Below are 27,445 nucleotides of genomic sequence, written 5' to 3' on the forward strand. Positions count from 1 at the left end.
ATGCATCATGGCAAATATAGGAGTTTGGCTGGAGTGGGCAGTTGTCAGTTCGTCACATCTTTCTACTTCATTTTTTTTGGCCTTTAAACCAAAGGAGATTAAACTGGTTAAGAGATTAAGGCCAGAAGCTAATAGCTAGAAATATGGTCTCTTTTCACAGCTATGGAGAATCATATTTATCCTTCTGGGGCCTGGATTTTCTGTCTATAAACTGAGGGGTAATAGTACTTAGCTTTGTAAAGCACTTTGCTCTCCTGGGGTGAAACCAGCAAAACAAGTGCAAAGTATTATGATTCGTTACCTCTAATTGAAATTCTTACACGGATCATGTCGGCTTTTCTGTTGATTCGGTGTTTCTTTAAATGTTCAGGGAGAATCATAGTGAAATTGAGAGGCGCAGGAGGAATAAGATGACGCAGTACATCACCGAACTGTCCGATATGGTACCCACTTGTAGCGCGTTGGCTCGTAAGCCCGACAAGTTGACAATTCTTCGAATGGCCGTTTCACACATGAAATCAATGAGGGGCACTGGAAACAAATCTACTGATGGAGCTTACAAGCCTTCGTTTCTTACAGAACAGGTAGATTTTTTTTTTTGCAAATGTCTGTTTTCTCTGGTTTGTGATCTTAAATGATGTGAGGAAATGCTGAGAGGAGTAAAGTCTCAGGTTGATGCTTCACTGTTATGTAGTAACTGGTACAAGCTACATATCCAAGATGTGAATACAGACAATTTTTTGTGACTGTTTGGACTAGATCTTAACTGTATGACAAATCCCTCTCCCTGAAGCAGCAAAGTGGTCATTCTTATCGTTGAGGTCTGTCCATTTGAAAAGCAAGTCACTTGCTCTCTCTCATCATTGGAAAGGAATTTTTACCTCCAGAACTGGGTTTTTCCCGTCCTAACAAAGATTCTCTAAAATAGGTAAAAATGAATCTGGAATGACCTGCCTCTCCCTGCTTGGTTTAGAGGAAAGTTAAAAACATTGTTTAGTCTTAATGCCTAAGTTCCCGGCAGCTGAACTGGGCAGAGATGAATCCCATCTGTACTGGCTGAGGTACTTCCTTGGCTACATTTTTGATGGAAGAAGGAAGATGCACCCAGTGCTCGAAGGAAAACTGTGTTTAACTGAGTGCACTGGAAATTCCTGCCACCTTCATTGTTTTTGAAGTCCTACGGGTGTGATGTGCATTTTTGTGGTCTGAACAATTTAAGCACTTACACGTGTAAGTTATGGCTAGAGGCAATGCTTCTTTCTATTAGAGAATCAGCAGCCGCTGCTGCCCTCTCAGTGTTCACATCCCTCCTTATTCTGGCTTTCCTGGGGGGACTGTGCCGTTCAGCTGGTTGTTGGTAGGGCAGCCTGGTCGCTTCTCATTGCAACTTTTTGGGTTGTGGGGGGTTTTTTTGTGTTTTGTTTTTTTTTTTTTTTGAACCCTGCAGAATGACAGAGTTTATCTTCATCTTTGTTAATAAGGTATGCAAAACAGGTCTCATTATTCTCTGTATAGTGTAGCCAGCTACGCAGTGAGGTTTTTTTATTTAGTCATTGCTTCAGAATTGATGTGCTTTCTCTACAATAAAGCAGCAGAAGTTGGCAGTCTGTTAAGTGTTTCTTGAGATGAGTTATCCATTTCTTTAGTATAATTTCCAGATTTTGATCCTCACCTTATCAGCTAATGTTTACCACTTGCAAACTTAGCCGTACTGTGCTGTCTAACCTGGAATGGGACTCAGATTGTCCAGAGCTCTCTGTCTGAGTTCTAGATGCAGCATCTTAACAAGCTCTGATGGTCGCTGGAGCCACCAAGCAAAGGCTTTTCGAGCGTGTTTCCCAGGATTTGTGGTGGTAGTTGTCATCCTTTCCCATGAGAGGTTTTCAAGCTCCGTTAAGCAGACGTAGTGTTTCTGTGTGATGCATAGTCAGCTGTTTGCATACGCAATTCAAGGTACTGGGTGTCTAAACCCAGTGTCTGAAAGTGAGGGACAGAAGTACCTTGCTTGAAAGGCCTACGGTCCCCCTTCCAGTCCCCAGGTGGGGTCGGGGCTCTGGGTGCTGCATCTCAGGCGAGTGTGTGGGTGTCTCAGGACAGAAGTACCCAGGATGATGAGCAGGGGACAGTGTAAGGAAGAAGCCGAAGGCAGAGGTGTTCCAGACCCCCTGGATCTCTGAGGCTTCATATTCACCGGTTGGAAAAAGAAAGCAAGAAGCGGTACGGTTTTCTTGCGTAGTGGCTCGGGGCCCCTCATGGGAGGGGAGGCTGGGGCTTGCTGTCCTTGTTCCCATTACACTTTCTGCCTTTTATCCAGTGACTGTTTAATTTACAAACAGAGCTCATCCTGAGGGGAAAAAAAACAAACAACCAAACAGCAAACCAGAAAGACTTGTTGGTTTCTTTCCAATTAAATTATTCAAGACGTTTAATTAAGGGATGAGTTTGCTATGTGAGTTATAGCTGTTCATTTCCTCTGTTTGTACTCTGAAGTGACTTTTTATTTTTTTAATGTTAGATGCCTATCACACAATGTGCGGTGAGTTTTAGTTACTTAATTTTCCTAAAGACCATTGAGATCACTAGATGAAAGGTAATAAAGGAAAACAAAGTGTTGTTTGTTATTAAGATCAGCAATTTACGGCTTGCTGCAACTTTGGTTGTGTTGTTACCTCAATACTACAGTGAAAATTTCTGCCTAGGTTGTGATCAGCTACTAAGACCGCAAGAAAACAATATTCTTTGACAGTGACAGATGGGTTATTTAATTCCCTTTTCTTGCTGGCATTCTAATCAAATCCTTTCTTTGGAAGGAACTGAAACATCTTATCCTGGAGGCTGCAGATGGGTTCCTGTTTGTAGTTGCAGCTGAGACGGGAAGAGTGATCTACGTATCAGATTCTGTGACTCCTGTGCTGAACCAGCCGCAGTCCGAATGGTTTGGCAGCACTTTGTACGAACAGGTTCATCCAGACGACGTGGAAAAGCTGCGAGAGCAACTATGTACATCTGAAAACTCTATGACAGGTCAGATATGTCTGATGTATGGCTCCGTGTGTTATGGATCCCTGCAGTTTTTCTGGCGTTCAAAACGCCTGGTTTAAAAATCTGGTAAAAATGAAATTCAGCAAGATCAAACTGCATTTTCTTGCAGGCAGTGCAGTAATATAAATCGTCTTTTGCATGACTACATTTTGCTTCCTATTTGTTTGACTTCAGTCAAACCACCCTCACGTAGCTCTGCATTCGAACTTCTGGCTTGGTTAGGTTTGGAATCTGGATTCTTTTCAGGCTTGCTCTGGAAATCTAGATTGTTTGCCTTTCGTCCCCAATGAACTTGTGACTTCTTCACAACTATGTGTTTCTTTAGGGCAGTGTTTATTTTGAAGACAAAAATCATACTTCAGACTTTTCCATTTTCGTAAAAGTTCCTTGCTGTTTGCTAACGGGAATCCTGGGGAAAAAATCCTGTGTTGGGCAGCTGACAGTCTAGTGGATTTTAAACGGGAGGCTCGCTCCTGTAGCAGTGGTGTATATCAACTGTAAGTTGACCCTCTATGATTTTGCACATAAAACTAAATCATATTCATATCTTCAGTATAACTCTGGTTTTTAGTTATTCATGCTCAAGACTGCAAATAGGAAAGTACCCTTGTCGTTAATAGGATATGTGTATGTTAGAGCTATGAGAATTAGCTAAATCCTGTTTTAACTCAAACTTGGAAAGGAGGAAACCCAGCTCTTCTTTTTATTCTTCCACATAGTATGTCTCTAGCTGAAGGAAAAAAGCTAGGCGAAAATATTTTTAACAAAATCCTGATCCATGCAAAAGTCAGATAATTTCTCCTTGCTTTAGTAATTCAGAATTCTGACCTGGTTTGGTGGTAGTTTTGCTGTGTTTCATAACTCAAAGGACAGGGATCCAATTTTGAGTGAACCTGCACACTGTTTACAGCTTCCACGTCAAAACAGTGCCAAATTCATGATTTCCTGTGGCTTGAATGTGATGTGGTTTTGGCAGAGCTTTCGTGTATTCAAATTGGAAACTCAAAGCAAAATTCTGTGGTGAAAATCCAGATGGATGGAAACCAAGTGAACAGTTAGGGGAACCTGTGCAGAGCAAAACAGCTGAGTTTCATACCACGAGGCTTGCAAAAGAGCACAACCTCTGTTTTTATTATGTAGCATGTAATACATTTTAACGCATGTACCATCTTCCTCCAAGAAGCAATTACTCCAGAGCCTCAGTGGACAGTCGTGTTTCAACTTCCAAAAGTGCTCTGTTATGGGGCTTAACCTGCTCAAACTGGAGCAGGACTAGACAAACACAGAGCACTTCTGAAAACCCAACTCTGTATTTTTTCCAGTTTTAACTATGTGCTTTTCTTCTACACTGAATTCATCTGTAGCCAGTGGAAAGAGAACTTCAAATAATGGTATTTATAGGCCTAAATCTTTTTCCTGCCTGAGTCCTTTGGAGTTGTCCGATTGACACAGAAGGCCCATAAATCTGCTGTACGTGGTCAGCTGAACATTTTCCAAGTGTGAGGAAAGCATCAGCCTGTTTAGAGCCGGGGTAGCCTGCAGCAGAGGCAGGCTGGATGGAGAAAGGTGCTTTTTAGGGACTGGAGAGCGTGTGTAGTTACAACTGTTCCGAGCAAATGCAAGTAAGAATAGCGCGTAATTGGTCCTAACTGTATGGGGCACAGGGTGTGAGTTTGCCTTTACAAAGTTATTGTGGTTACATGTGCAGTGCAATTTTTTGGCCAGCCATAAGCACAATCGTCGGTCTGTTTCTGAATCAAGCATAGGCATATAGTTGTATGTACACCATCTCTCAGAAGATCATAATAGAACAGATTTTTAAAGTGTCTGCTGCATTTTTCTAGCTTTTTAATAAAGTTAGTGTAAAGAAAGTGACATTGTAATGTAGTCGTGCTTTTTAAGTGGTTTTGTTTTAAAGACGTGACTGGTGAAGTCCATTTAGTTAGTATACTAGTAGTTCTGTCAGTCTGTGGAATATATAGATATACAGAAAGCTCAAGATTTGTTATATTAAGCTTGCATTTCCTTGACCCTGTAAGGAACCATTAAATAAGAGAAGCAGTCTTCTATAAGGACTGTCTGGACTGCATCACTTCGCTTATAAACAACACACAGCAGGACTTCAGTAGTATCGCTGTCGCTCCTTTGAGATACCTTTCTGGGAGCACAGGCCGTATTGAGAGTAGCAGCTTAGTAACAGGTAGGAATAAAATGAAATATTGTAATGAACAGAAATAATGAGTGCCTTAGTGACGTTTTAAAGTAGGCAAATGCACTTCCTTTAAGTCAGTGTTTATCAAACCATTTGGGCAGCCCCCAAGTCACTCTTGGCTTTCCAAAGTTGTGTTTCACGCAGAACAAAGGGCAGCGCAGAGCTTGAAAGAGATGCAAACCACAAGCCAGCTAGCTGCATTTGACATTTTTCCTGCTCAAAGTGAAGTTCACTGTAGGGAGCAGGAAAATCCGCATCTTTTGGTGACCTCTTGCTGTTGAGCGCAGGCTCTGCTTGGGGAAAAGAAGAGATTTGCAAGTGAAAGTGTAATAATATGTTATGGTTTTTAATTTTGCTCTCTCCCTCATCTTCTCAGGGTCCATTTTCTCAACCCTGTAACCTCCTCCTTCAGCCCTTGAACTGGGGAAGCAACGACAGCATCTTGACAAAGGAGAAACTTCATTTGCCTTGCGTCAGATCAGAGCAAAGTCCTTTAGTTGTATTTGTTCTTCCCATTACAAGCGCTGATCGTTAGCGCTGCATTGCTGGGTTTTTCCCAGCACCTCTTAGCGATCCTGCTACCCAGAGAAGCTGCTCCAGACCCGGAGGACTTGGGAGGCTGCCACTGCCAAAGGAGAGCAACAGAGAACAAGCCGGTGGAGAAAGCAGGCTCCCTCTCACATTTCTGCCCCCAGGAATAAGGCTGGGGCTGGGGCTGCATGAGCGTGTCTTTGGCAGTCGCCCCAGTTTATGCAATCCTCACCTCATCTCACCCTCTCCTTTGGCATTTATGTGGTACTACGATGAGTCACATCAAGGGCGCTGACCCAGCTGACAGCTAAGCTAAGCAAAAAAACCCTTGGTTTTGGTAGAGACAGCTCTTTGCTAGCCCCCCCCCCCCCCCCCGCCCTTATCATAGGGTTGCTTGAACTTGCTGCTTGGTGTGCTAACAACAAGGAGAAGCGAGGAGTGAATAGTTAAGGATAAGGAGACATCAAGACTTCAGGAGCAGTAAAAGCCTGTGCCAAATTGAAGTGGCTGTTTAACTATGGCCTAAACCACGTCGTGCATTTGGGGAGTTAATTGCTTGCTCTATTTTTAACTCTCAGGATATGGGGAAGGATGGATAGTTTCTATTCCATTTTATATCCTTGGAGATTTTATCCCTGGAAATGGAACAATTGTCTGCTTGTTTATTGTACATTAATTGCTAACACATTGTAGCAACAGAAAAGCTGAACTGTGAAGTATATGTATGGCTTGAAATGCTCTAGAAAAGAGAGCAGCTGAGACTTGATGATAGCAACAAATAGTGCTCCCAAGAAGTCTTTGTATGCGTCATGGGCATGATTAATCAGAATAGGGCAGATATTCAGAGTAATAATTTATTTTCCCTCTCTGTTCTTGGAAATCTGCAGATGGGAAAACAACTCACTTCAAATAGGGCTGAAGATCAGATCGTACAGTAGGATCCAGTGGCCCTTAGGATGCACTGATGAAATTTGATGGATGTTGGGTTCAGAAGCAGGTTCAGGGTTGGAAGTTGTTGAGGGCTCAGTAACACATAACACGGTGTAATCCTAATGCAAGTGGGAGCCTCTAAACAGCCGCATACAACAAATCTCTGATGGTGCAGAGAACAGCCAAAACTTAGATTTAAGTGCAAAGAAAAACAACTTTTGAAGAATGCCTCTGTTACATTTACCCTCCAAAAAATGATTGAGCAAGTACTGTCCTTCTGTTAAGATCTGGTGTTCCAGAACACTTTGCCAGGCTGATTTCTACCAATCTAATTCTCCATAAGCAGTTCATGAAAGAATAGAATGAGGAATATAGGTACCTCTGTATGGTTGCCCAGAAGTACTCCGAGTGATTCCATGGTGTGTCTGAGAGATGCTTGTCAAGGCTGGGAGGTCCCTGTTCCTGCAGCTGGCATCTCCAGTGGTGCAAATGGGAAACACCCGAGTTTATTATGTTCAATTTTGAGCCTCCAAACAGCACATAGTAATCCAGCTATAACGTCTTTCTTCAGCCTCGCTCTCTATAGCTAAGGCGAGGCAGGGAGCAGCATATGTAATCCCATCCTTGGCGCAAAGCCTCCTCGGGACATTCAGGATCAGAAGGAGTCCTTGCAAACTGTTTTAGCTGAGTAGTTAAGGGGTGCTGGAACGGCGAACCTGTGACTGCAAGAAAATGATGAGAACCAGAACCTCTACAGCTTTCATTTTCAACTGATTTAAAAAAGACTAAGTCAGTTTACTTGCTAGCTGAAAAAAGATTAATTGAGGTTGGTTCTGGACAGGACTTGTATGCCAAGTTTAATCTTGGCATGGTATTTTATTGCCATATTTTATAAGCACAGAAAAGTAGAACTTTATGATGGAAACGGTGACTGACTACAGCATAAGTTAAGCTGATAGGTACCTTTTCGGAAGAAAAGACCATTGTGTGACAATTCACTGCGGTTCATGAATATGACGGAAACATCACTCCATGTTACACAAGCAGAGATTTGGATTGGGGATCCCGTCTCATGGAATCTTCAAAGAGTATATGGTCGTGCAATGATGGTTTCAGCATGTGCAGTTTTCTGGCCAACTGCAAAGCTTTCTGTTACTAAGCACGGTTTGTAGACACAACCACAAAATCCAGATGCTGTAGATAGAGTCAAATTGTCTGTAAAAATGAGAAAAATAGTGTTTAACTCAGGAGGGCAGTGCCAGAGACTGGTGGAGAAGCAAAGTAAAGCTTTCCACAGCACTGCGCAGATGGGAAGTGCTCAACAAATGGTAAATAACCATGTGAAAGAGAAGATTGGGAATAACTTCTGTCTACAACAGATACTCTTCCTGAAAATCAGCGCAGGATTTTTTTTGCGCTGTGAGCTGTCTTATACCTCCATGTCAGTTTTCCAACGCTGATTCCTGCATGATCTTTCTTAGAAGAAAGGAAATTCTTCTCATACGCACAGCCAGCCAGTGAATGCAAATGTGGCTCTTATTCATGATCGCTGGTTTGCACATGACTTCAACGAATGATTTAGGAGAGACTCCAACTGATATGGACGAGAGCTGGATGAGACTCCTATTTGACTCTTATGTGCAAAATTCTCTGAAGAAATTCAAAGACTAACTTGAGACATGACCAGAAACTCAGCCCTGGCAAATACAATTCTCTTATGCCTTAAATGTCATCATCAGTAACAGTAAAACTCATCTCTAATGAAAAACTAATATATTATCAAAACAGTGGGATGACTTCTGCACTGTATTAGCAAACCAGGGAGCTTCTCCTCATCCAGTTGAAAATTTGATCAGCCTACTTATTAAAAAAGAAACCCACAACAAAATGGTAAAAAAGTCTATTTTAGGTATTGGTGCCAAAAAGTTTATACCAAAATATATTGTGAGGTGCTTTGTCTTCCCTGTGCCTTTTGAAGAAATTAAGATACTTGCCAAAGATGGGAGCTTTTCTACCCAGAGCTCATAACCGTGAAAAAAAAAAAATCTTAAAAAAAACCCCAACCAAACTCCTTTTGTTCAGAGAACTGTGTCCTTGCTGAAGCAGTCAACAAAATAAGGAGCTGTAGTAAAGCTCCTTTGGGACTTTGTTCTCTGCCCTTTGGTTCTGAAGAGCACATTTACCAGAGGGTTTTGTATCAGAATGGTATTCTGCGTGTAAAGGGCTGTTTCAGCTGACAGCATTTGATTTCTTTATTTTTCTTTACTTCTGTCTGTGAACTCTTTTAAGTATGTGAACCCTAAAGAACCATCTGTCTCTGAAATGTGCCCAGCCCAGCGGCTTAGGAAGTCAGAGTACAGAGAATTAAAACCAGATCTCGGTATTTTAGATTTTAACATCTAAGGGCACAGGATGACTGACCAACAAGACCATTAGCCTCTGGGCAGGTAGGGCATGACTTGTATAATTTTTTGTTTATAGAGAGAGTTAATAACTACTTGTGCTTTTTATCCCAGGATAAAAGAGTGGGTCATCATCAGCTGTTTTCACGGAATGTCCGTGAAACAAAACAACCTGTAGGGTGAAGACAAGCAGGCACCCAGCGGACAACGCACAGCAAAGTGGGCAAGATGGGGAGGAGAGAAACTTTCCATATACATGATACGAGACATCCTGAAATCTTTTCTGTCTCTGCATGACTGTCTGAAACTTGACTCTTCATATTTTATGGCTTTTTCCATTTACACACACATACCCACATACCCGCCTCACTTCAGTCTTTAGAAGGGTGGAGGCTGGAGACTGCTGTGCCAGGATTATTGCACCTGCAGTGGAAGGGAACAGAGAGATCTTTGAAAACAGAAGCTTCAAGACTGAGGTTGTCCCCTCTTTTTCATCACATGAATTACTGAAACATACAGCCATGTATAGAATATATATGAGTGATTCGGGTGAACAGAGTATTTCAGGTTTCAGTCTGGTTTTACTGCAGAAAAAGCCAATTTTGGCAAGGCATCTTTTCCTATTTTAAGTGTGAAATCTTGGAAGAGATTTGTCTTGTTGCTGACAACTACCAAATCACCATGTGATACCTGTTTTTCAGCAAAGTTATGTAGTCCCACCGGCATTGCGGAGAGTGAAGAGGATGTTCAGATGTAAGACTTTCCGTACACACCAGCCCGTTGCCTTGCCATTGTTCCAAAGAAAAAATCTGCCCACATTTTTGTGGACTGTTTATTCTCATAGCAGGCAGATCACAGTGCCAGCCAGAGATGGCCTGTGAACTTGGGCAGTGCCAAGCATAGGAATTTGTGGGTTTTCAGCTTTTTTTTTCATCTGGCAGGGTGGTTGTTGTGGACAACAGGATGACCACGAACCAGTAATGTGCCCTTGTGGCCAAGGCCAGTGGCATCCTGGGGTGCATCAAGAAGAGTGTGGCCAGCAGGTAGAGGGAGGTCATCCTCCCCCTCTGCTCTGCCTTGGTGAGACTGCATCTGGAGCACTGTGTCTCTTATGAAGAAAGGCTGAGGCTGAGGGACTTGGGTCTTTTCAGACTGGAAAAAAAGACGACTGAGGGGGGATCTTATCAATGCTTATAAACACTGAAAGGGCGGGTGTCAGGAGGACGGGGCCAGGCTCTTTTCAGTGGTGCCCGGGGACAGGACAAGAGGTAACGGGCACGAACTTGACCATAGGAAGTTCCACCTAAACATGAGGAGGAACTTCTTTCCTTTGAGGGTGGCAGAGCCCTGGCACAGGCTGCCCAGAGAGGTGGTGGAGTCTCCATCTCTGAAGACATTCAGAACCCCCCTGGACGTGTTCCTGTGTGACCTGCTCTGGGTGACCCTGCTCTGGCAGGGGGTTGGACTAGATGATCTCCAAAAGTCCCTTCCAACCCCTGCCATTCTGTGATTCTGTTTTTACATGTAGGATGGAGGATGTTCTGCTTCCCCCGTCCCCATTCTGTTTGCAAACAAATGGATTAGTGCAGTAGATGTTTAGGAGCAGGAAACAAGGAACCCGTGCCTGTATGGCATCTACATCTTGTCAGTCCCCACCTGTGTGTGCTTAGAAGTGATGCCTAAAACCTCCGTGTCTTCAGCTTCTCTTCTGTCATCGTTTGGTATGATCAAGCACAGTTTACCAACTCCATCTGACAAAATAGCAGGTGAGTGAGAGCCTCACTCTCCTTCTGGAGAGTGAGGCTCTCCAGAAGGAAGACAAGGAAAGTTTTAAATATTCTGTGCATTAAATTACGCATGTGGGACTTTATGTGTCCTTTGCAAGTGGCTTGCCCTGTTTTTCAGTTGAAGTGAATGAAACAAATCCTTCATTCATTTGTGGCTGTGTGACCATGATCTTACAAGGGTAACGTGGAGGGTGGGATTTGGATTTTTGTGTTGTTTATGTGAGAGAGAGGACTTTAAGGCCTTAGAGGGCAATTCCTGCCCTTTGACACACTAGACAATACCGAAGAAGTAGCAAAAACCCAGTCTGCTCTCAAAAAATAGGTACTTCCAAATGATCACATTTTAAACGTGTAGTACATTGAATCTTTCTAACTTATTCCAAGAGAATTTTGTTTTGCTTTGGTCTCTAGGGCTGTTCCTGGGGAGAAAAATATCCCAAATGTTGGGAGAAGCCAGCTATGTATAAAACAGTTCATAAAGCGACTCCTACACAAATACAGTGACCCACTGGTCTCCCTGCTGCTGAGATGCTCCGTTTGGGTGGATAGTACTGGAAGGAAAACTTGTGATAATAAGTTGCATTTTTTTAAAATTACTTTGGTAATTATAATGGTAGTTTAAAGAGGTCAGTACATGTTTTTACCAAAATAAGGAAGCAGCTTTCGCATAGTGCTCTGAGACAGACTTATTACACCTGATTAGCGTTAGGGAATGATTTAAGGGTGGATTTTCAAGTGTTTGGGCATGCATGTGCAAGTGGGTTTTGCGGTTGTTATTTCTCTTCAGTCTTCGCCATGAATTTCTCACTTGGAAACTGCTGCGTACTTCGGTCTGTTATCACAGATGTTTGACTGGATCATTTTCAGTTGCTGGGTTTCAAGGGTGGTGGGTTTTTTAAATGTTCAATATTTATTCAACCTGCTCTGTTTTGTTAAACATGATGAAATATATGGAGTTAGTGATATTCCACCCCCCCACACCCCCCCTTTAAAAAATACTCGTGTTTCACAAATAGCTGACCAACTTCTTTGGTTAATACATTGCCAACAAAGCAGTCCGAGCATGCCTTTTGGAGCCTTTTGGCACTTGCCCTGCTTGCAACCCTCTGTAAATCTCAGGTGCTTCACTGCTTTGATTGGGAACTCCACAGGTGCTGGGAGGGTCCAGTATTAGCCTTAAGATCTGCCCTGCGGATGGCTTTTTAAAGGAAAGCTTTTCCTTTAGCCTAATTTGAATGTTGTGTTGTCTCAATGAAGTTAATACAATGCACTAAAATATTTCATTATTATGTGATGAGGTGTAGCAACAGGCTAGGGGGGCAGAGGGAGCAGTGGTGCCTGGGAGTGATAGTATTCCACCCAAGTGTCCGCTTGCTTCAAAAGGGGAATAATTGACTTATCCCATGCTGCTGTCATCTCTCTCTCCTTAGCTGAAGCTCTCCTATTTCATAATACTGGGACAGCAGAGGCAGGACTTCCATGGTCTTTCATCCTTCCCTGGCCTTCCACCAGGTCGCTGAGACCACGGCACCCACGTGCTCCTCACTGATACCCTGCACGGGGCTGCACGGAGGGAAAAGCCTCCCCTATGGCAGCACACAGCCAGAGTGGTAACATGGCTCACTCTCAGTTTTCTGTGGTTTGATCTGTTTTATTGTAGTACCTTAGATCTGAACTTCTGTCATCAAACATTCTTTTTTCTGTTTTCATAGTGTAGAGACTTTTGCGTGTAATTCGTAAGTGTCTTGAGTCTTCAAAAAGAGGGTTAGAACCTGTAACGATGTTTTGCCGCACAAACCTTATTTTAACTGAACTAAAGGAGTAACCTGTAAAAACACCCAGACAGTGTCGCTCGGCCTTTTGTTCTCCTTGCTCTCTCTCCCCCCTTATGTGTTTAAATGTAATTCTGTCCCCAGCAAAATAACTCACAAAGTCATCTTGCAGTCACTATTTCTTTCCTCTAGTGGACTATTCCATGGTGTGTCACCGGCTCGTGTAGAACGGACCACAGCCAAATTTCAGAACCAGACGATACTAGTATTTACTAATACAGCATATATCCTAGTTATTTGAGTTTTTCTAATGAAGTACAAATAATACAGAATGCCAGGAGCTGAAGCTTTTTTGGCAGAAGTGTTTTTCAGTGAAGCTTCCTGCTGAGCATTCAAATGAAACAAATAGGTTCATTTAAAAGCTACTTACAACCTTTATATATTGATTTATTATGCAGCTGTGAGTGGTAAAAGAATAAATTACATATTGCAGAGTTATTTTGGATAGCTGTCCTGTCACAGGAGTCTCTGCTGATGGTGCTTTGGAGTAACTGTTTCTGGGGTTTTCCATCCTTTTTCTAGTTATAGAAAGTCTGTTCTGTCTTTTGAGGAGCTTTTTGTGTCTTGGATCACTGGCTGGCCTTAGTATGATCATTTTCTCCAGCTCAGGCTTTCCTTCAAATACATCTGATAACTGTAACAGAAGTGCTACCCCAACTGCCCAGCTCATGGAACCATGAGCTTGGTGATACTTAATTGTTTAGTGACTGAGCCTGAAGGTCCCTGCAGAGATCAGAACGCGGCTGTGTCAGAACTTATACAAACCTATGGCAAGATAAAGCTGCTGCTGCTAAAGTTTGAACGGGCAATGCAAGGATGAAAAAAGAGAGAATCATCATCCCGCTTTATAGGCAGGGAACTGGAAATGGAGATAGATGATGTCCTATTTATGCCTAGGAAGAGCTTGCACATCTGTATGGGCTTCTGTATTTTTTTTTAGTATGCTGAATGTTTCCTGTACATAAGATAACCATTGTTGAGGGTTCAAAATACATTTAGTCCTTAAAATGTTTTGGGGGTGTTTTTGTGTTATAACATAACTTTCAACATGTGCTTTGAATTGTTTGCTTGGATTTTATGTCCAGTTTTTCCAGGTCCATCAGCGGAGAGACTTGCATGTGATGTGTAACGCTATCCCTTCAGATAGTCCCTCAAAACTAACTCAATAGCAAGGCTCAAAAGCCCACATAGTTTCCTTTTTAATTTAATTGAAATGATGCATATTTGCCCAAAACTGTGGAGAATTACATGATGCAGACTGGTTAGCCAAACAAGAAGGCAGGCACAGCAGAGACCTTTTGGCCTCGTGAGCTTTTATAAGAACAAGTTGTATTAAGCAAACAGCTGTGTAACGTGAGGGGTTTCTTATTGAAAAACAAGAGGGGGTGAGAAAGCTTTTCAATTCCCCCTCTGTGGGTCAGTGTCTCCAGTTAGTAAGTAGGGAACAGACAGATATTTAAAAATAGTTACATTTCGATTGCATTACTTCTCTTTTTAAATTTTTTAACTTTGCTGTTGGTTGGATCAGCTCTTCGTTCTATTGTAGGAATGTCATAACTTGACTCTGATGCTTATACAACGCCTTTTGCAATTAGATGATGTAAACCTTTACATATTTAGAGAGGTTCAAATAGTCCCCCTGAGAAGCTAGGCTAGTGGGGAGAGTGGGCCTTGATGGTTTATATTTATAAGTGGAACATCAGCCATCGTTACAGGATAGGTAGTTCAGGAATTTTTTCATGAGTGCAGAGGGAAAAATGAGCAATAGAGAGCATGTCCTGGTTCTAAGTAGCATCATGAAAATGGACTATTCGGTTCAAGTGAAATTTCTTTTCCATGTTTGGGCTAATTTGTTTCAGGTTCTATACTAATACATCAAGAGTTATCAGGAAATATAAAGAAAGATAAATCAGCCACCCAGCTCATAGTCTTTTGGAAGCATAATGTGTGTTTATTTCTCATTTAAGCTGATTATGCCTTGATAAGCATATAATTGTCATGAGATTTTTATGGACTTTCTGAGAATCACTGCGGATTATATTATTGAGAATTGTTATCTACAGCTACAGCGTGTTGAGAACTCATGCTGCTTGTATGAGCTTGGACCCTGTTAGTAGCTGCACCTCTGCTGCTGGCTGACTGCAGCCAAGAGAAGTTGTTCCTTTGGGCTTCAGTGTCCTCATCGTTAAAACAGGAGTAAAGGCCTGCATCTCCTCTGAAAGTTGCTTTAATGTCTGCCAACAAAAAGTACATGCTTGGAGTCAGTTATTTATTTTGTATACTGATAAATTTGTTTATCGGTGTATTAGCAATGCTTTGTAATGCAGTGGTAAGTGCAGTAGGGTAGGGATACCGTTCACAAGCTCCTTGGTTGATGTGCGTGTGGTATAATGACAGCTGGGAAGTTCTGTGTGGTCCCTGATTTTGTTCCAGGCTGCGTGAGGCTGACTGATTTTTACAGGTGTGCTGTATTCTCAAGGGATATCGCTATACCAGTGTCCCCATGGCTTCATTCTTCTGGAGAAGTTGTAGATTTAAATTAGATATGAGGAAGAAATTCTTTACTGGGAGGCTGGTGAGACACTGGAACAGGTTGCCCAGGGAAGCTGTGGCTGCCCCATCCCTGGAGGTGTTCAAGGCCAGGCTGGATGGGGCTTGGAGCAGCCTGGTCTGGTGAGAGGTGTCCCTGCCCAGGGCAGGGGGGTTGAAACTAGATGGTCTTTAAGGTCCCTTCAGCCTGGAGCATTCTGTGATTCTGTAAGTTGAGCCAGGGCACAAAATCCTGTATGGCAGAGGACAGAGGCATAAATGTTGGCTTGCTGTACAGCCTTGCTGGTAGGGTGCAGTCTGCTGTGTGGAGGTCCCATCCTCTCTGTACAGTCAGACCAACCGGGAGGCAAGGGTGGGAAGTGTGCACAGGGAGACCTTGTTCCCACCTGCAGTGCTACCTCCCTCAAAGTCCTACTGACCAGCTCCTTGAAAGTTTTGATAGGAACATGATTTTAATATCAGGAAAGATTTAGATTGCATCAACCATCTCCACATGATCAGGAGCATGTTCCCCTCCACCGTGTCCTGAGCTTCCTGTAAGCCAGGGGTTGAAGTTGTGATTATGGTCCATAAAGGCTGTGATACCAGTCAGGGACGACCTGTGCTACCAGACCTTTCCAGGCAGAACCCAGGGGCTCCTGCGGCTGCAGGGGAGACAGTCTGGAGAACAGACCCTTTCTACATGCGAGTTAAAACTATGTGTACACCACTAACAGTGCAGCTCTGATACTTTTTTTGTGTGAATCTGAAGTACGAAGGAGAAAAGCCTGCTGCCTGGTAGGAGCCCATCTGCTCTGCATCACGGCGGGCCCTGGCAGCAGTCCCACCCGCCGGTGCTGCCTCTGATGCAGGAGTGCCGGTGCCTGCATGCTGGGGTGGTTTGTCACCGGGCAGGGCTTTGTGGTGAATGAGTTAAGCATCACGAGTTTGCAGATTTGTTCTGTGAAAACAACCTCATCAGGCTCTTGCTTTCCAGAGCTGTGCATTCTTCATGGCCTCTCGGTGTGTTTCAAATGTTATCAAGAACTGGTGTCTTCTTTGTTGTAGATATAAAAGACCATTAACTACTCAGTAAGTATGAAGTAGTAGTGTTCAAATAAACGAGCAGTTAGCAGGCATTGCCTGTGAGAGCTGCACCGTAACCTCTGATGTGAGCAAGAGAGGCATCCTGTAAAATCAGTGCTGGCTTTGGGTACGGAGTGTAACTGGTGCCGGTCGTGTGCTTCTGCCCTTAGTTTGTAATTTGAAGTTAGGATGGTCTTAGGACCATCCTTGAATAGGATGCTCTTAAGTCCCTCTATGTTTTGAGTGTCCAGGCTATTCTTATTACTTGTGTGTTTGCTTTTCCTTAGTGAGGGGCCAGAGCCGCGTTTTTTGTGGGTGCGGTTTTATTGGGATTGTGTTGTTTGGTGTGTGCACTCCACATCGTTCCTGTCTTTGGTGCTGTGATGCTGAAGGGATGCTCTGTTTTTAGAGGACATGTGGATGACCAGCAGCGTATTTCTGAGCGGTGGCAGTTGCTCTCGGTCTCACCAACCCTACAGTAGAGAAATTTCTTGTCATCTGTGGGGCAGGCACTTGGGCTTCCAGGACAGGGACTGTGTACTCTAATATGTGTATGTATGTGCTAGGTATGTCCGTGCTTCTATGACCATTACCTTTATGTAAATAGTAAAACCCAGAATGCTGAGAGATGAGCTGTGTGACCATGCTTTTTTTTTTTTTTTTAAATAGGTATAAAGTTTTGTTTGTATATTGCGAGCTGCTTCTGGTTTATGTAAATGTGAGTTCCTGGAAGGAGAGCCTTCAAATCTGCATTTGCAGTTCGGTTTTGGTTGTTAATGTGTTCTTAGATAATCGGTAATTTTTTTTTATATTGAGTTCCACAGGGCAGATGTGTATTTATTAAACTTAATAGAGCTTAAAGCACTCGCTGAGCTGCATTAAACACGATATACAATTGTATCCCTTTCAATTGTAAGGGTATACATTTTTAAAGATTTTTATTTTCTTTTAATTGTTGAATTAGAATAATTGCTTTGTACTGGCATGAGCTTATCAGGAGTAATTTAATATAAATTGATCAAATTTAGGCTATTTAATCTTCTTGTTGAAGACATTTTGTTTATGTATTCAGAACGTATCCATTGTTTTCAAGAGGAACTCTGCCAGCTGAACACCTCAGTTGGTGTAAAGCTGAACGTTCAGCTGTAGTTGGTGCCTATGTGTAAACTGATAAATGAAAAATTTTAAAAAGGCAGAGTTTCCCTTTGTTTTCTGGAATTTTATTGTTAATCCCAGGCAGTGACCTGTATCTTATATCTGTACAAACTGTAGTGGAGTCAGTGTCCAACCACCATTGCTGTCTCCATGCGCATCTTTCATATCCCAAGGTACAGTAATAGTTGGCTTGTGATGCTGCGCTCCTGAGTGATAAAGACTTTTCTGTGTTGCCTCCCTACAAATGATAAATAGTTCATTTGCAGTGTCGTACTTCCGCGTGATGGGCTGGCAGCTTCTAGTTTGAGTTGAGAACATGCATCTTTAAGCTGATCTCTGCCACTGCTTTCTAAAGACTTAACGTACTAATAGAGAGCATCACTACAGAAGTCATCCTTTGTTCTCTGACCCTTCAGTTTGTGGGTCAGCTTACATTTGGAGCCGTGTCCAGAAGCATTAGTACCTTGACCATCACTTTGCTTTTATTTTTAATTATTTCCTCTTGTTTTCCTGCATCCCTATCTCGCTTCTTCCATTTTTATGCTAAAATAAAGATGGTTTTAGTTTTCATAAGGGTTTTTGGGTGCAGTATTCCTGTGTCCTGTTTGTCTTCCCTGAGTTGCCTGTGGAGTATTTTTGATGAGCACAAAGTCTTCTTCTGTTATCTTGTCCAAGCCAAACTTAGTTTATTCTTTATTTTATTTTGCCTGGAAAGAAACATGTAGACAATCCGATGGCTGAGAATAATTATGAAATATCTAACTTGTTCTTTGCAAGGCAAGACACTATCAACTGCAGCATGAAGCTTGCTGAAGGTATTGAGGGCAAGGTGAGATTCCATATATTAATTCAGACTGTTTTCTTATCAGGTCCAAGATTCTGCGCAAGGCAGCAGTCCATCTACTGAGTTAGAGGGAAATGGAAAATTGTCTCGTGTACTTTGCTAACAGTATTTTCGTGTGCAGGAGGCCAAAACAAATTTCTTCTGATCTTTGTAAACAGGTAGTGGTCTTTTGTTGCAAAAGAGGGATATTTCCATGTTGCAAACAGGATGTGAATACCATATGATTGTTTTTAAAGAAAGCCATTTCAACTGGCAGTGAAATTTTTGCAGAAGAACGCCCTCATGTAACAACCTTTCTTTCTCATTACAGACTGTAGGATTCTTAGGAAGTGGAAATCCAGCAGAGAAGGCATTTGTGGTAGAATTGGGTGTTGAAGCTTATGGAGTTTTGAATCTACCAAAAAAAAGGAAAGAACTGAAAAAAGTAACAAAGAGCAGACTGTGTTTGATTACCAGGCTATAAACCTTAGCGTGCAGTGCTTAAACATGGAGGAAGAAATTTTCTAACAGGCTGGTGCTTTTGTGTAAAGATGGATTTGTGCCAGACTCCCAGATTTGAAACCCCATGAACTTCAGTAGGCCCAGGCCAACCCGTGGCTTAGGTTCAGCTCAAACACTGCAAGCACAGAAAAGGTATTTGAACGTTCACAGTAGCAAATGGACGTCCAAAAGGTGAAGGTTTGTGCATAGTCTGTTCACTGTTCGCACACACAAGGGGCATATCAGTGCCAAGATGAACATTTGTCCCCTTGATCATTGCAAGAACGTTCTTAGAGCATCATAACATGCTGCAGCATAACACGAAGGGAAAGTTTCTGGCATGTGTCCACAGTACTTGGATTGGTTACTAACTAATCTCTTTAGTGGGAAGAGCTTTATATGGCTTCTGTAATTTTGCCCAAATAATGAATCTCTTGCACGCTGTCCTCACCTCTGTGGTCCCCTCTGGCAGCCCTTTCCTGGGTCGTGTGGTGGATTCCTGCTCAGAGGACAAGTGGTTTATTATGGGTTTAAGCAATCCTGCCTTCTGAATGTGGGCTGCAGTGGGTAGATTTCAACAAATTATCAATTATACCCAGACCGACCAGAGAGATTTATGTGCTGGTTTTAATAAGCATTGTGCTCATTTATTTGCTTTTCCTTCTGCAGCAGAGTAAACTCTGGTTTCCTCTGAGCTGTGCAGTGACTGTAAATGGCAGTAATAACACAGCAGCGTCTGCCACAGAAGTGCTGTGATTTGAGACACGCATCCTGCACTTGCTGCGTCTGAGGGCTGGGTCTGGAGCTGGAGAGGGGAAAAGTTTAACGTGAAAATGAACAACACACAATTGCCAGTTTATGGGGAAGCTCGTAAGAGTTCCAGCTGGTGGTGGTACTGGGTTGTTAAAAGTGTTCTTCTGAAGAAACTAGAAGAAATTTAAAAAATGCATGTGTGCACTGTTCAGTTAGCAGAAGTGTTCAGAGCATCCTAGAATATTTCTTATTAATAAGAATATAATCGTCAACTTTTACATCAAATGTATTTTGTGTGTGTTTCCTGTGGAGAAACCTAAGCGAGCATTTATCACCAAGGTTGCAGCACCAGCGTAAAAGATGCAGGAACACAAGGAGATGTGAATATTTTATGGTTCTGTGACAGAGATATCATCGGAGCGTGCCACCTCCTTGAACTGAGCCATCTGCATGACACTGAGTTTTTGTCGGTTTGGTTGACTGCGATGTGGGAGCTGCCAAGGTCCATCACGTGAGTGGCTGCAGCTGCTGATATTAAAGCAGGTGGAGGATGATTTTGCAGCTCCACGCTGGCAGAAGCGGAGCGGTGTGGGTCCATCCCCTTCTCGGGGTCAGGTGTGGAGTGGCGAGGAGCCTGGGGAGACACCGCTGTGCGTTTTGTCCTGAGACCAGGTGACATGGTGCTGTCACAGATTGTCACAGCAAGGAGAAGTCATGGCAAATACTGTGGTACAACTCCAGCTTGTCCCGACTTCACTGTTTTCTGTCTCACTATACTCTTTAGAATTATCTGGTAAAAGCTAAATGCTGGAAGTCTAGGTCTAGAAACTAAGGTATTTTTTTGAGCAGTTAGCACAAAAATAAAAAGGGGTAATGCTGTCTCCAGATGGCCATCGTTAAACAGGAAGGCTCTCCAGACAGAGAAAGCTCTTGGCGGTGTGTACGCACTACTGTGGGCAGACACGGGGTGCAAGCCCTTGGGAGTATTAACGCCATTCCTTTTTCCAAAGCTGGCATTTACCTGTGCTGCATGGCCACATTGGCTGCGTACAGGTCTCACAGCCAGCTGTTTCCCACTCTCCCAGATAGGCTCCACACACCTGGTGACACCAATATTCTTAACTTAAAAGCTCCACCAGAGATACGAGCCCTGGTATGCCGCGTCTTAGGAGATCCCTCTTATCCCAGGGAGTGCACTGATGGGTTTGTTTGAGATAAATGGGAAGCTTTGTCCTTAGTCTGTTCAAATATAATTCTTCCTCCTTTTCATATAATTTGAACATAAGCTTCTAATAATATATGAGACGTGAAGGGCTTGTTCTTTGTCAAAATCTGCACTGTATTGTTAAAGCTCTACAAGGTCAACACACGCACGATGGAGTATTGGAGCAAGCTGCTGAGAGTGCTTTCTTGTAATAGCTATGTACCAAATATTTCTCTGACTCATATCCCCATATACCCCCTGCAGTGATTTTGTAAGTCGGGGCAAAATTTAGACTACCGTTTGTTATCTGGTACATATTTCTGAGACATTGCCAAACAAAAAGCTAAATTTAAAAACTATGACTTTTGCTTTCGGAGGTTCCAGACATGCCGAAGGAACATGTGTCAGCAATTTTAGGCTTAGCAGCCAAGTAATTGTGAAGTATACGTATTTTTATAGATATTCCTGGATGATGAAAAGTGAGATATTTCTATTAGCTGTTTGAGTTATGTTTATTGTCGCTGCTTTTTGATGATGAGTGTCACTTCTAGAATTTATATGGGAATGGGAAAAAAAAGTGCACGGAAACTTTTCTTTTGTTTATGTGTATGACAAAGTTACCGTATCCAAAGAGAAAAATGCTTTTAATGGTTTGATTTGGCTTGTATACTCGTATGGGCAGCCACTGGGTCCTGCACATATATTCTGCCTTTATTTGCTTCATCGTCCATTGCCTTTGTTTGTGACTCAGTTTGTCTCCTGCCTAATGATATTTTATTTCTCTAAATTGTTTGTTTAGTAGAGGGGATGGGGGAATAGGCTGTGGCTTTGGATGTAGAAAATGAGGCAGAGAGACAGACTCTCTGCTGCAGGGAAGGGAAGTGTGTTTGAACCTCAGATCCACCCTACATTGTAGGGTCAGCGTAGCTGAGCCGGGTAATACAGTGGTATGGTTTTTCCCAGCTCACACCTGAGTCGTACATCTATAGTAATATCTATCCCGGTGCTCTGAATTGAAGCATCTTTAGGAATTGCTCCCAGGCTTGCTAACTTCTTAACCATCTGAGGTGTACCTTGGAGACACACCAAATGACACAGTCTGACCTTCTGTCGGCAGGATGGCTTTCCTCCAGAAGTAGATATCTTTAGTATACCTTAAGAATAAAATGCTACTGCCTAGTTCCTTATCTAAAATACTGATCTTTAAACTGTTTTGTAGTGATTTTATTCCCATTCGTGGATGGAGGTAAGTGTTTTCAGTTAAAATAATTCTGAAATTAATGTTTGGCAGTGGAATTATTTCAGAATATTTTTGGACAGGGACATTTGAGGAGATCTGATGAGGGAGACTTTGAACGTGTTCTGCATGGTTCTTTCAACTTAGCACAATCAGAATATGGTGTCCTATACTGCTGTAAACTTGGCCGGTTATATCACACTAAAGGCTTGTATGGTTTCAGTTATTGAAAGATACTGTACCTACCTTAAACATGTGGGTTTTTTCATGGCCAAGTGTCATCAGTGCGGGTGGCTGTCATTTAATTGTCTGACAGCTGTTCCACTGCCTTTCTTTTGCCCACTGTCACTTCTGCGGCTGTATCCAGCCCTGAAGCGTTGTGAATCCGGGCCAGTGATTCATTTCTAATCTGTGTTATTAATGTGCAAGATTTTATAGTCATCTGTAGCAGCTGAGCTGTAGATGCAAAAGTCCATTCTGTTAGTTCTTTGGCGATAAACGGTGGGATTCTAGGTGATACCTGGAACCCTGCTGTCACTGAGCTGAACCTGTCTGTAGTAATCACTGCCTTCTCTTCTGTCTCAGGAGAATGGAAAGATTAATCAGTTACCGCCTTGCTACCTTTGTTTTTTAATAACGACGTCCTCCACCTTACTGCCGGAGTGTCAGCTCCGCACTCCCTCAGTCCTCTCCTCTCTTGAGATGACTTGGTATCTGTCATCCCTTTTCAATGCTGTGTTTCTGGGGTGAGGTTCTGAGGTTTGTAGTCAGCTTATGTTGATCAGCAGGGTCCGGCCGCGGACCTTGCGTAGACTCATGCTGCTATGTGGTGAGTCAGATCATCTCACTGATCCGGCTGAAAATTAACTTTAAAAATATGCTGACATGTCAGTTTTCTGTCAGCTCTGAAAGGGCCCCACCACAAGTGCTGCTGTGACATGTCCTGTATCTCATCATCAAGGAGAAAAGCTTGGTCTTGTGTGTCCCTCGCCGTTGCTGCAGCTCTGAATATGTGAGAAGGTGTTAGGTGAGAGGATTCTGGATAGGCACGAGAGCACAGGGAAGGAGGAGCAGCTGTCAGGGGAATGATGCGTGTTGTTTTATCCGCAGTTCTGGTAAAGAGTGGAGCGAGCAGATCAAGTCAAAAAGCAGTGCCTGCTGTCATTGTCTTCTCTGCTTCTGGACATTTGACCCTGCCTTGGAAGTTGGTCTTGGGCCAACCGAGAAAAGAGCCATCACTGTTGTGACTCAGAGTCAGCTTCCCTGGAATCACTAGTTAAGCCGGCACATAGCTGATGTGAGACCAGGATCGAGACTTTTTTGTTGGTGTTTTTTCCCCTAGCTGGGTTAATGGCGTTTAGCTTATGAATTTACTGTCATCTTCGTTGGTAGTAAATGGGTTTAAATTTATGTACTGAACATCAGTTGCTCTCCCTGGCTTTTCTAGGACGAATTCTGGACTTGAAGACTGGAACAGTAAAGAAGGAGGGTCAGCAGTCCTCAATGAGAATGTGCATGGGCTCCAGGCGCTCTTTCATTTGCAGGATGAGGTACGCATTTACCTTGTATTCCTGTGATGGTTCCAGTCCCGTCTCAGATTAGACTTCAGACATTTTGTTGCATTAATTTGACCTTGCTTAAAAAACAAAGCGTAATGACACACTCCCATTAAACATTTCCAGAATGCTTGCTTTTGGAACCGGAGTAAAACCAAAACCTGCCTTCCTTTATGATTGGTGACAAAACAGCACCTCATTTGTGTGTTGCAGTTATTTTTATCAGTGAGGGGTGTAGGATGCTTTCCCAAGAGAATGTCATGGCAGCTTCACCCCTGGAATGTAAGCCATTGTCTCTTCTAGTCAAATTATTCAAATCAATACTTTGGGAGTAAAGCTTTCGCAAGTGTAATGAAATCCCAACTCCGTGTATTTTTTCAGCAAACCAATAATATTAAAAGAATCTTGAAGACAGACAGGAATTCTGTTGCAAACTCGCCAGCTATGTAGGAATTAAACTAAGCCTGGTATGAATTAACCAGATGTCAGCTGGTTGATGCTAGATAAATGAGTAATTGTTAGAGGGGTTTTATTTTGCAATTTTCCAACTTCTCCTGCATTGCTTGGGCTTTTTTAAGGAGATCTGCCTGCCCAGTGCTGCTGACTGGGGCTTGTGGGCTCTTCTGTTGTTGTAGTGCTAACGGGATAAAACGCCTGGAGCTATTGCAGTGAATTTCTGTCTGTGCGGTTTGGGGGGGAAAGTACATAATTGCATCTGCAGCCTATATCCAATATACGTGTTGAAAACAGATGATTCAAAATTTGTTACGGAATGAAACACGCAAAGCAAAATATTTGACAGATTAAAACAGATCCCTGTGCTTCTGTTCTGTGGTGGAATTCTTCCAGTCGTGTGAGAGAGCTGAACGTATGGCTCGTGGGTGCCTTTGTAAGGGGTTTATATACTTCATACCTGCGAGATCAGAGTTAAGCTGTAGCTCCTTTTCCCTCCTTAACTGGGGGGAAAGAAAAGTAGCCTGGCAGAGAGACACTTGGGACATTGCCTTCTCTTCCTCCAAGCTGCGCGTAGTGGTCATGTGAGGAAGACTTTTTTGTGCGAAGAAAACCAGGCCTAATGTCCTGTTTACAGTTGTTCCCCAGCTTTTAAAATAACATTTCAGATTGCAGTTAGTTCCTAGCACCCTGATTCTGTAAACTCCAGTGCATGAGAGTAATTTTATACATGCTAGTAGCCCCATTGTTTTTGTAATTCTAAATGTTACTTTAATTGTTCATTCCTTCTCCTTGGCAGTGATTGGTATTAAAAAAAAAAAGAATAATAACAGCAAAAAACCTTGTGGGAAGACTGAGCCTCAAATAACATGAACTTTCCTTGTGATTACTTATTTCATTGTTATTGTTCTTTTTTCCATTGAAAATGAACTGGTTTTACCCTTCAAACTATTTACTTAGCTTCAAATGGATTGTTAAAATTATACAGTTAGGCATACTTAGAAATACCACAAAATATACGTGAACAAGTGTTAAATAAAGTTACTTGACAGTGTAAGTAGTCTGTTCTCGCAAACATTAGATTACTATCTACTAACATTGTAGCTGGTGTATGGCAGTTGAAATGCTCTGGCCAGGGAAGCTGCTGGAACACTGAGTTTATTTTGTGTGGATGTTTGGGGGCCTGACTTATATTCTTCTCTAGTTTTCACCCTTGTTTTATAGTATTTTTAAGTGTATCTATTCTTTAGCCACTCTTGGAATATCCATTTAAAATATTCTTTAGGTTTGGGGAGGGGGGCGGGAGGGAATCTTTGTCTAGTCTTTTCTGTTTTTCTTTATAAAATAAAGAAAACATTTGCAGCACACGCAAAAAGCTCAGCCTGTGGAAGCAGTAAGTTCTAAGAAAACATGAATCTGTGACTTTCCGTCAGAAATAAATATCCATTATTTTCTATTTATATATACTAATAAAGATTTTAAAATGCATTTTCATCTTGGGTATTTATATTAACTTTTGAGCCCTTTCAAATATTAATTTACTTTTAGGTGTGGAAATGCTCCTCTGGATCATTTACCTCTGAACAGGATAACCACCATGAGAAAAAGATACAGGTACTATTATTTAATTTACCATAACAGCTATTTGCCGTAAGCACTCTCATTTTCCACTGGGCTCGTGCTCAATCAAGGACTCAATCATAGCGCTGGGTCTCAGGAGAGGAGAGCTCGCCACTAAATTCAGCTGTGGCGGAGTCACTGGATCTTTCTGCAAACCTTGGGCAAGTCACTCAACTTCTTTGTTTTAACCAGCTCCACCTCTGAAATTAGCTTCAGTACCTTTCTCCGAGAAGTACTAAGGAAAAGAAGCAAGGCTTGAATAGCATTGTAACGGAGTTGACATTGTACGTGACTCTAGGGTGATGGTTGGTTGTTTCTAACATAACTTACAACTGTGAGTAAATCATTAGTAGTCGTAGTTTAAAAGCATAAAGCTATTCTGCATGTCAATCAATGTATTTTTGTGTTTCCTTTTCATCTAGGAATGGCCTCGGCCCAGTAAAAGAAGGCGAAGCACAGTATGCTGTTGTCCATTGCACTGGCTATATCAAGGCTTGGCCACCAGCAGGTACGTGTCTGTCTCACTGAAGGGACGTTCACCACACTGTCTGCAAGACAGTTCAAAACCTGGCTCAGGTTCCTTTGCTGGTACAAAACCAGGCTGAATTTTAGTGGGGTAACCAGTTCGGTCTCGTCTTGAGAAGCTTTTGATACCGAGAAATCGGCTGTTGTTACTCACTCAAGGCCTCCCCGTTTTTCGATGCGAAACCCTTCTCAATTTCATTGGCACAGAGAACTGTCAGTAATGTGGGATTCCAGCAACTGGGGCCAAAAGTTTTCAATCTGATAAACCAACATAAAAATGGCTTAATTTTAGGAAGATAAACACAAAGCGTTTGTACCTCTGGAAAACACCAACTAATGCTTTTATATTTAAGTACTGCGTTGCAAGCACTTGTGTATGAAAACGTGTAACTTCAATTTAGTTGCATAGGTCTTTACTTCAGGGTGGTGGTGGTAGTGGAGGATGTTCAGGCTTTGAGGTAAGTTCTGTTTTGAGGCTGCTTTTCTGGGAAACAAGTCTTGGCACATTGCTTTGAACTACAGAGGAAAACATTTACCTACTGTAACTAACTCAGTATTACATATGGGAATATTTACCTTTGAAAAATTCAAAGAGGAGACGGTGGAGCTCATCCAGACATCGTCGTGAACTGGATTAGTTGAGCTTGGCGTTTGCAGTAGTTGAAGAAGCTGTTTGCAATATGACAGCGCCTGCTGGCATGAATCAAACCATGAGTTGTCCTGCCCTTCTGTGGTCGTTTACCACAAGCATAAATCACATTTGTCCAGGGATTATGAATGCTAAGAGGTGGTTCGCACCAAGTCTGGGCAGTGGTGGGCAGACACCAGAATGAGAATGTGAACTTCTTGTTGATTTCCTGATGAATTGCAGTTTCGGAAGAGGAGAAAAGCCTCCCCTCTTATTGCTAATAGGATTTAATGTACTTGCTGTAGGAGTCAAAATACTGTAATTTCATTTCTGTTTCCAAAGAGTGAGAGCACAGTGTGTGTAAATTGCTCTGTGAAAATGAAAAGGTTTTGTTGGTTTTTTTTTCTGTTTTATTCCACAAAGAGATTAACTTTTGTATCAGTAATTCTAAACATAATTGAATTCAGCTTTGATATACGGGATGTCCCTTCAGGAAGGTGCAGGTCAGGTGAGATTTCTTTCAGCTCCTTGCTAAAGCTTGAAGGGAAAGCTTGGTGCATGTTGTGGGACGTTTCAAGAGATCTAACCCTTCAGGGGTGTGTGTTGCCAATGCAGAGCTGCAAACGCGTGAACTCATGT

The 27,445-nt window shown here is 42.5% G+C and overlaps 1 protein-coding gene across 2 annotated transcripts in view; it reads left to right on the forward strand.

Moving 5' to 3' along the window:
• Positions 1-27,445, forward strand: part of ARNT2 (aryl hydrocarbon receptor nuclear translocator 2) — a 108,389-nt gene that overhangs the window by 37,360 nt on the left and 43,584 nt on the right. For both annotated transcript variants that reach the window (XM_054214986.1, XM_054214987.1), the window contains 5 exons: positions 371-584; positions 2,811-3,024; positions 23,472-23,574; positions 25,582-25,647; positions 26,076-26,161. In XM_054214986.1, the coding sequence (XP_054070961.1) occupies positions 371-584; positions 2,811-3,024; positions 23,472-23,574; positions 25,582-25,647; positions 26,076-26,161 (683 nt within the window). The remainder of the gene's footprint in view (positions 1-370; positions 585-2,810; positions 3,025-23,471; positions 23,575-25,581; positions 25,648-26,075; positions 26,162-27,445) is intronic.

The sequence above is a fragment of the Rissa tridactyla genome, chromosome 9, assembly GCF_028500815.1.
Source record: "Rissa tridactyla isolate bRisTri1 chromosome 9, bRisTri1.patW.cur.20221130, whole genome shotgun sequence".
NCBI classification, from domain to species: domain Eukaryota; kingdom Metazoa; phylum Chordata; class Aves; order Charadriiformes; family Laridae; genus Rissa; species Rissa tridactyla.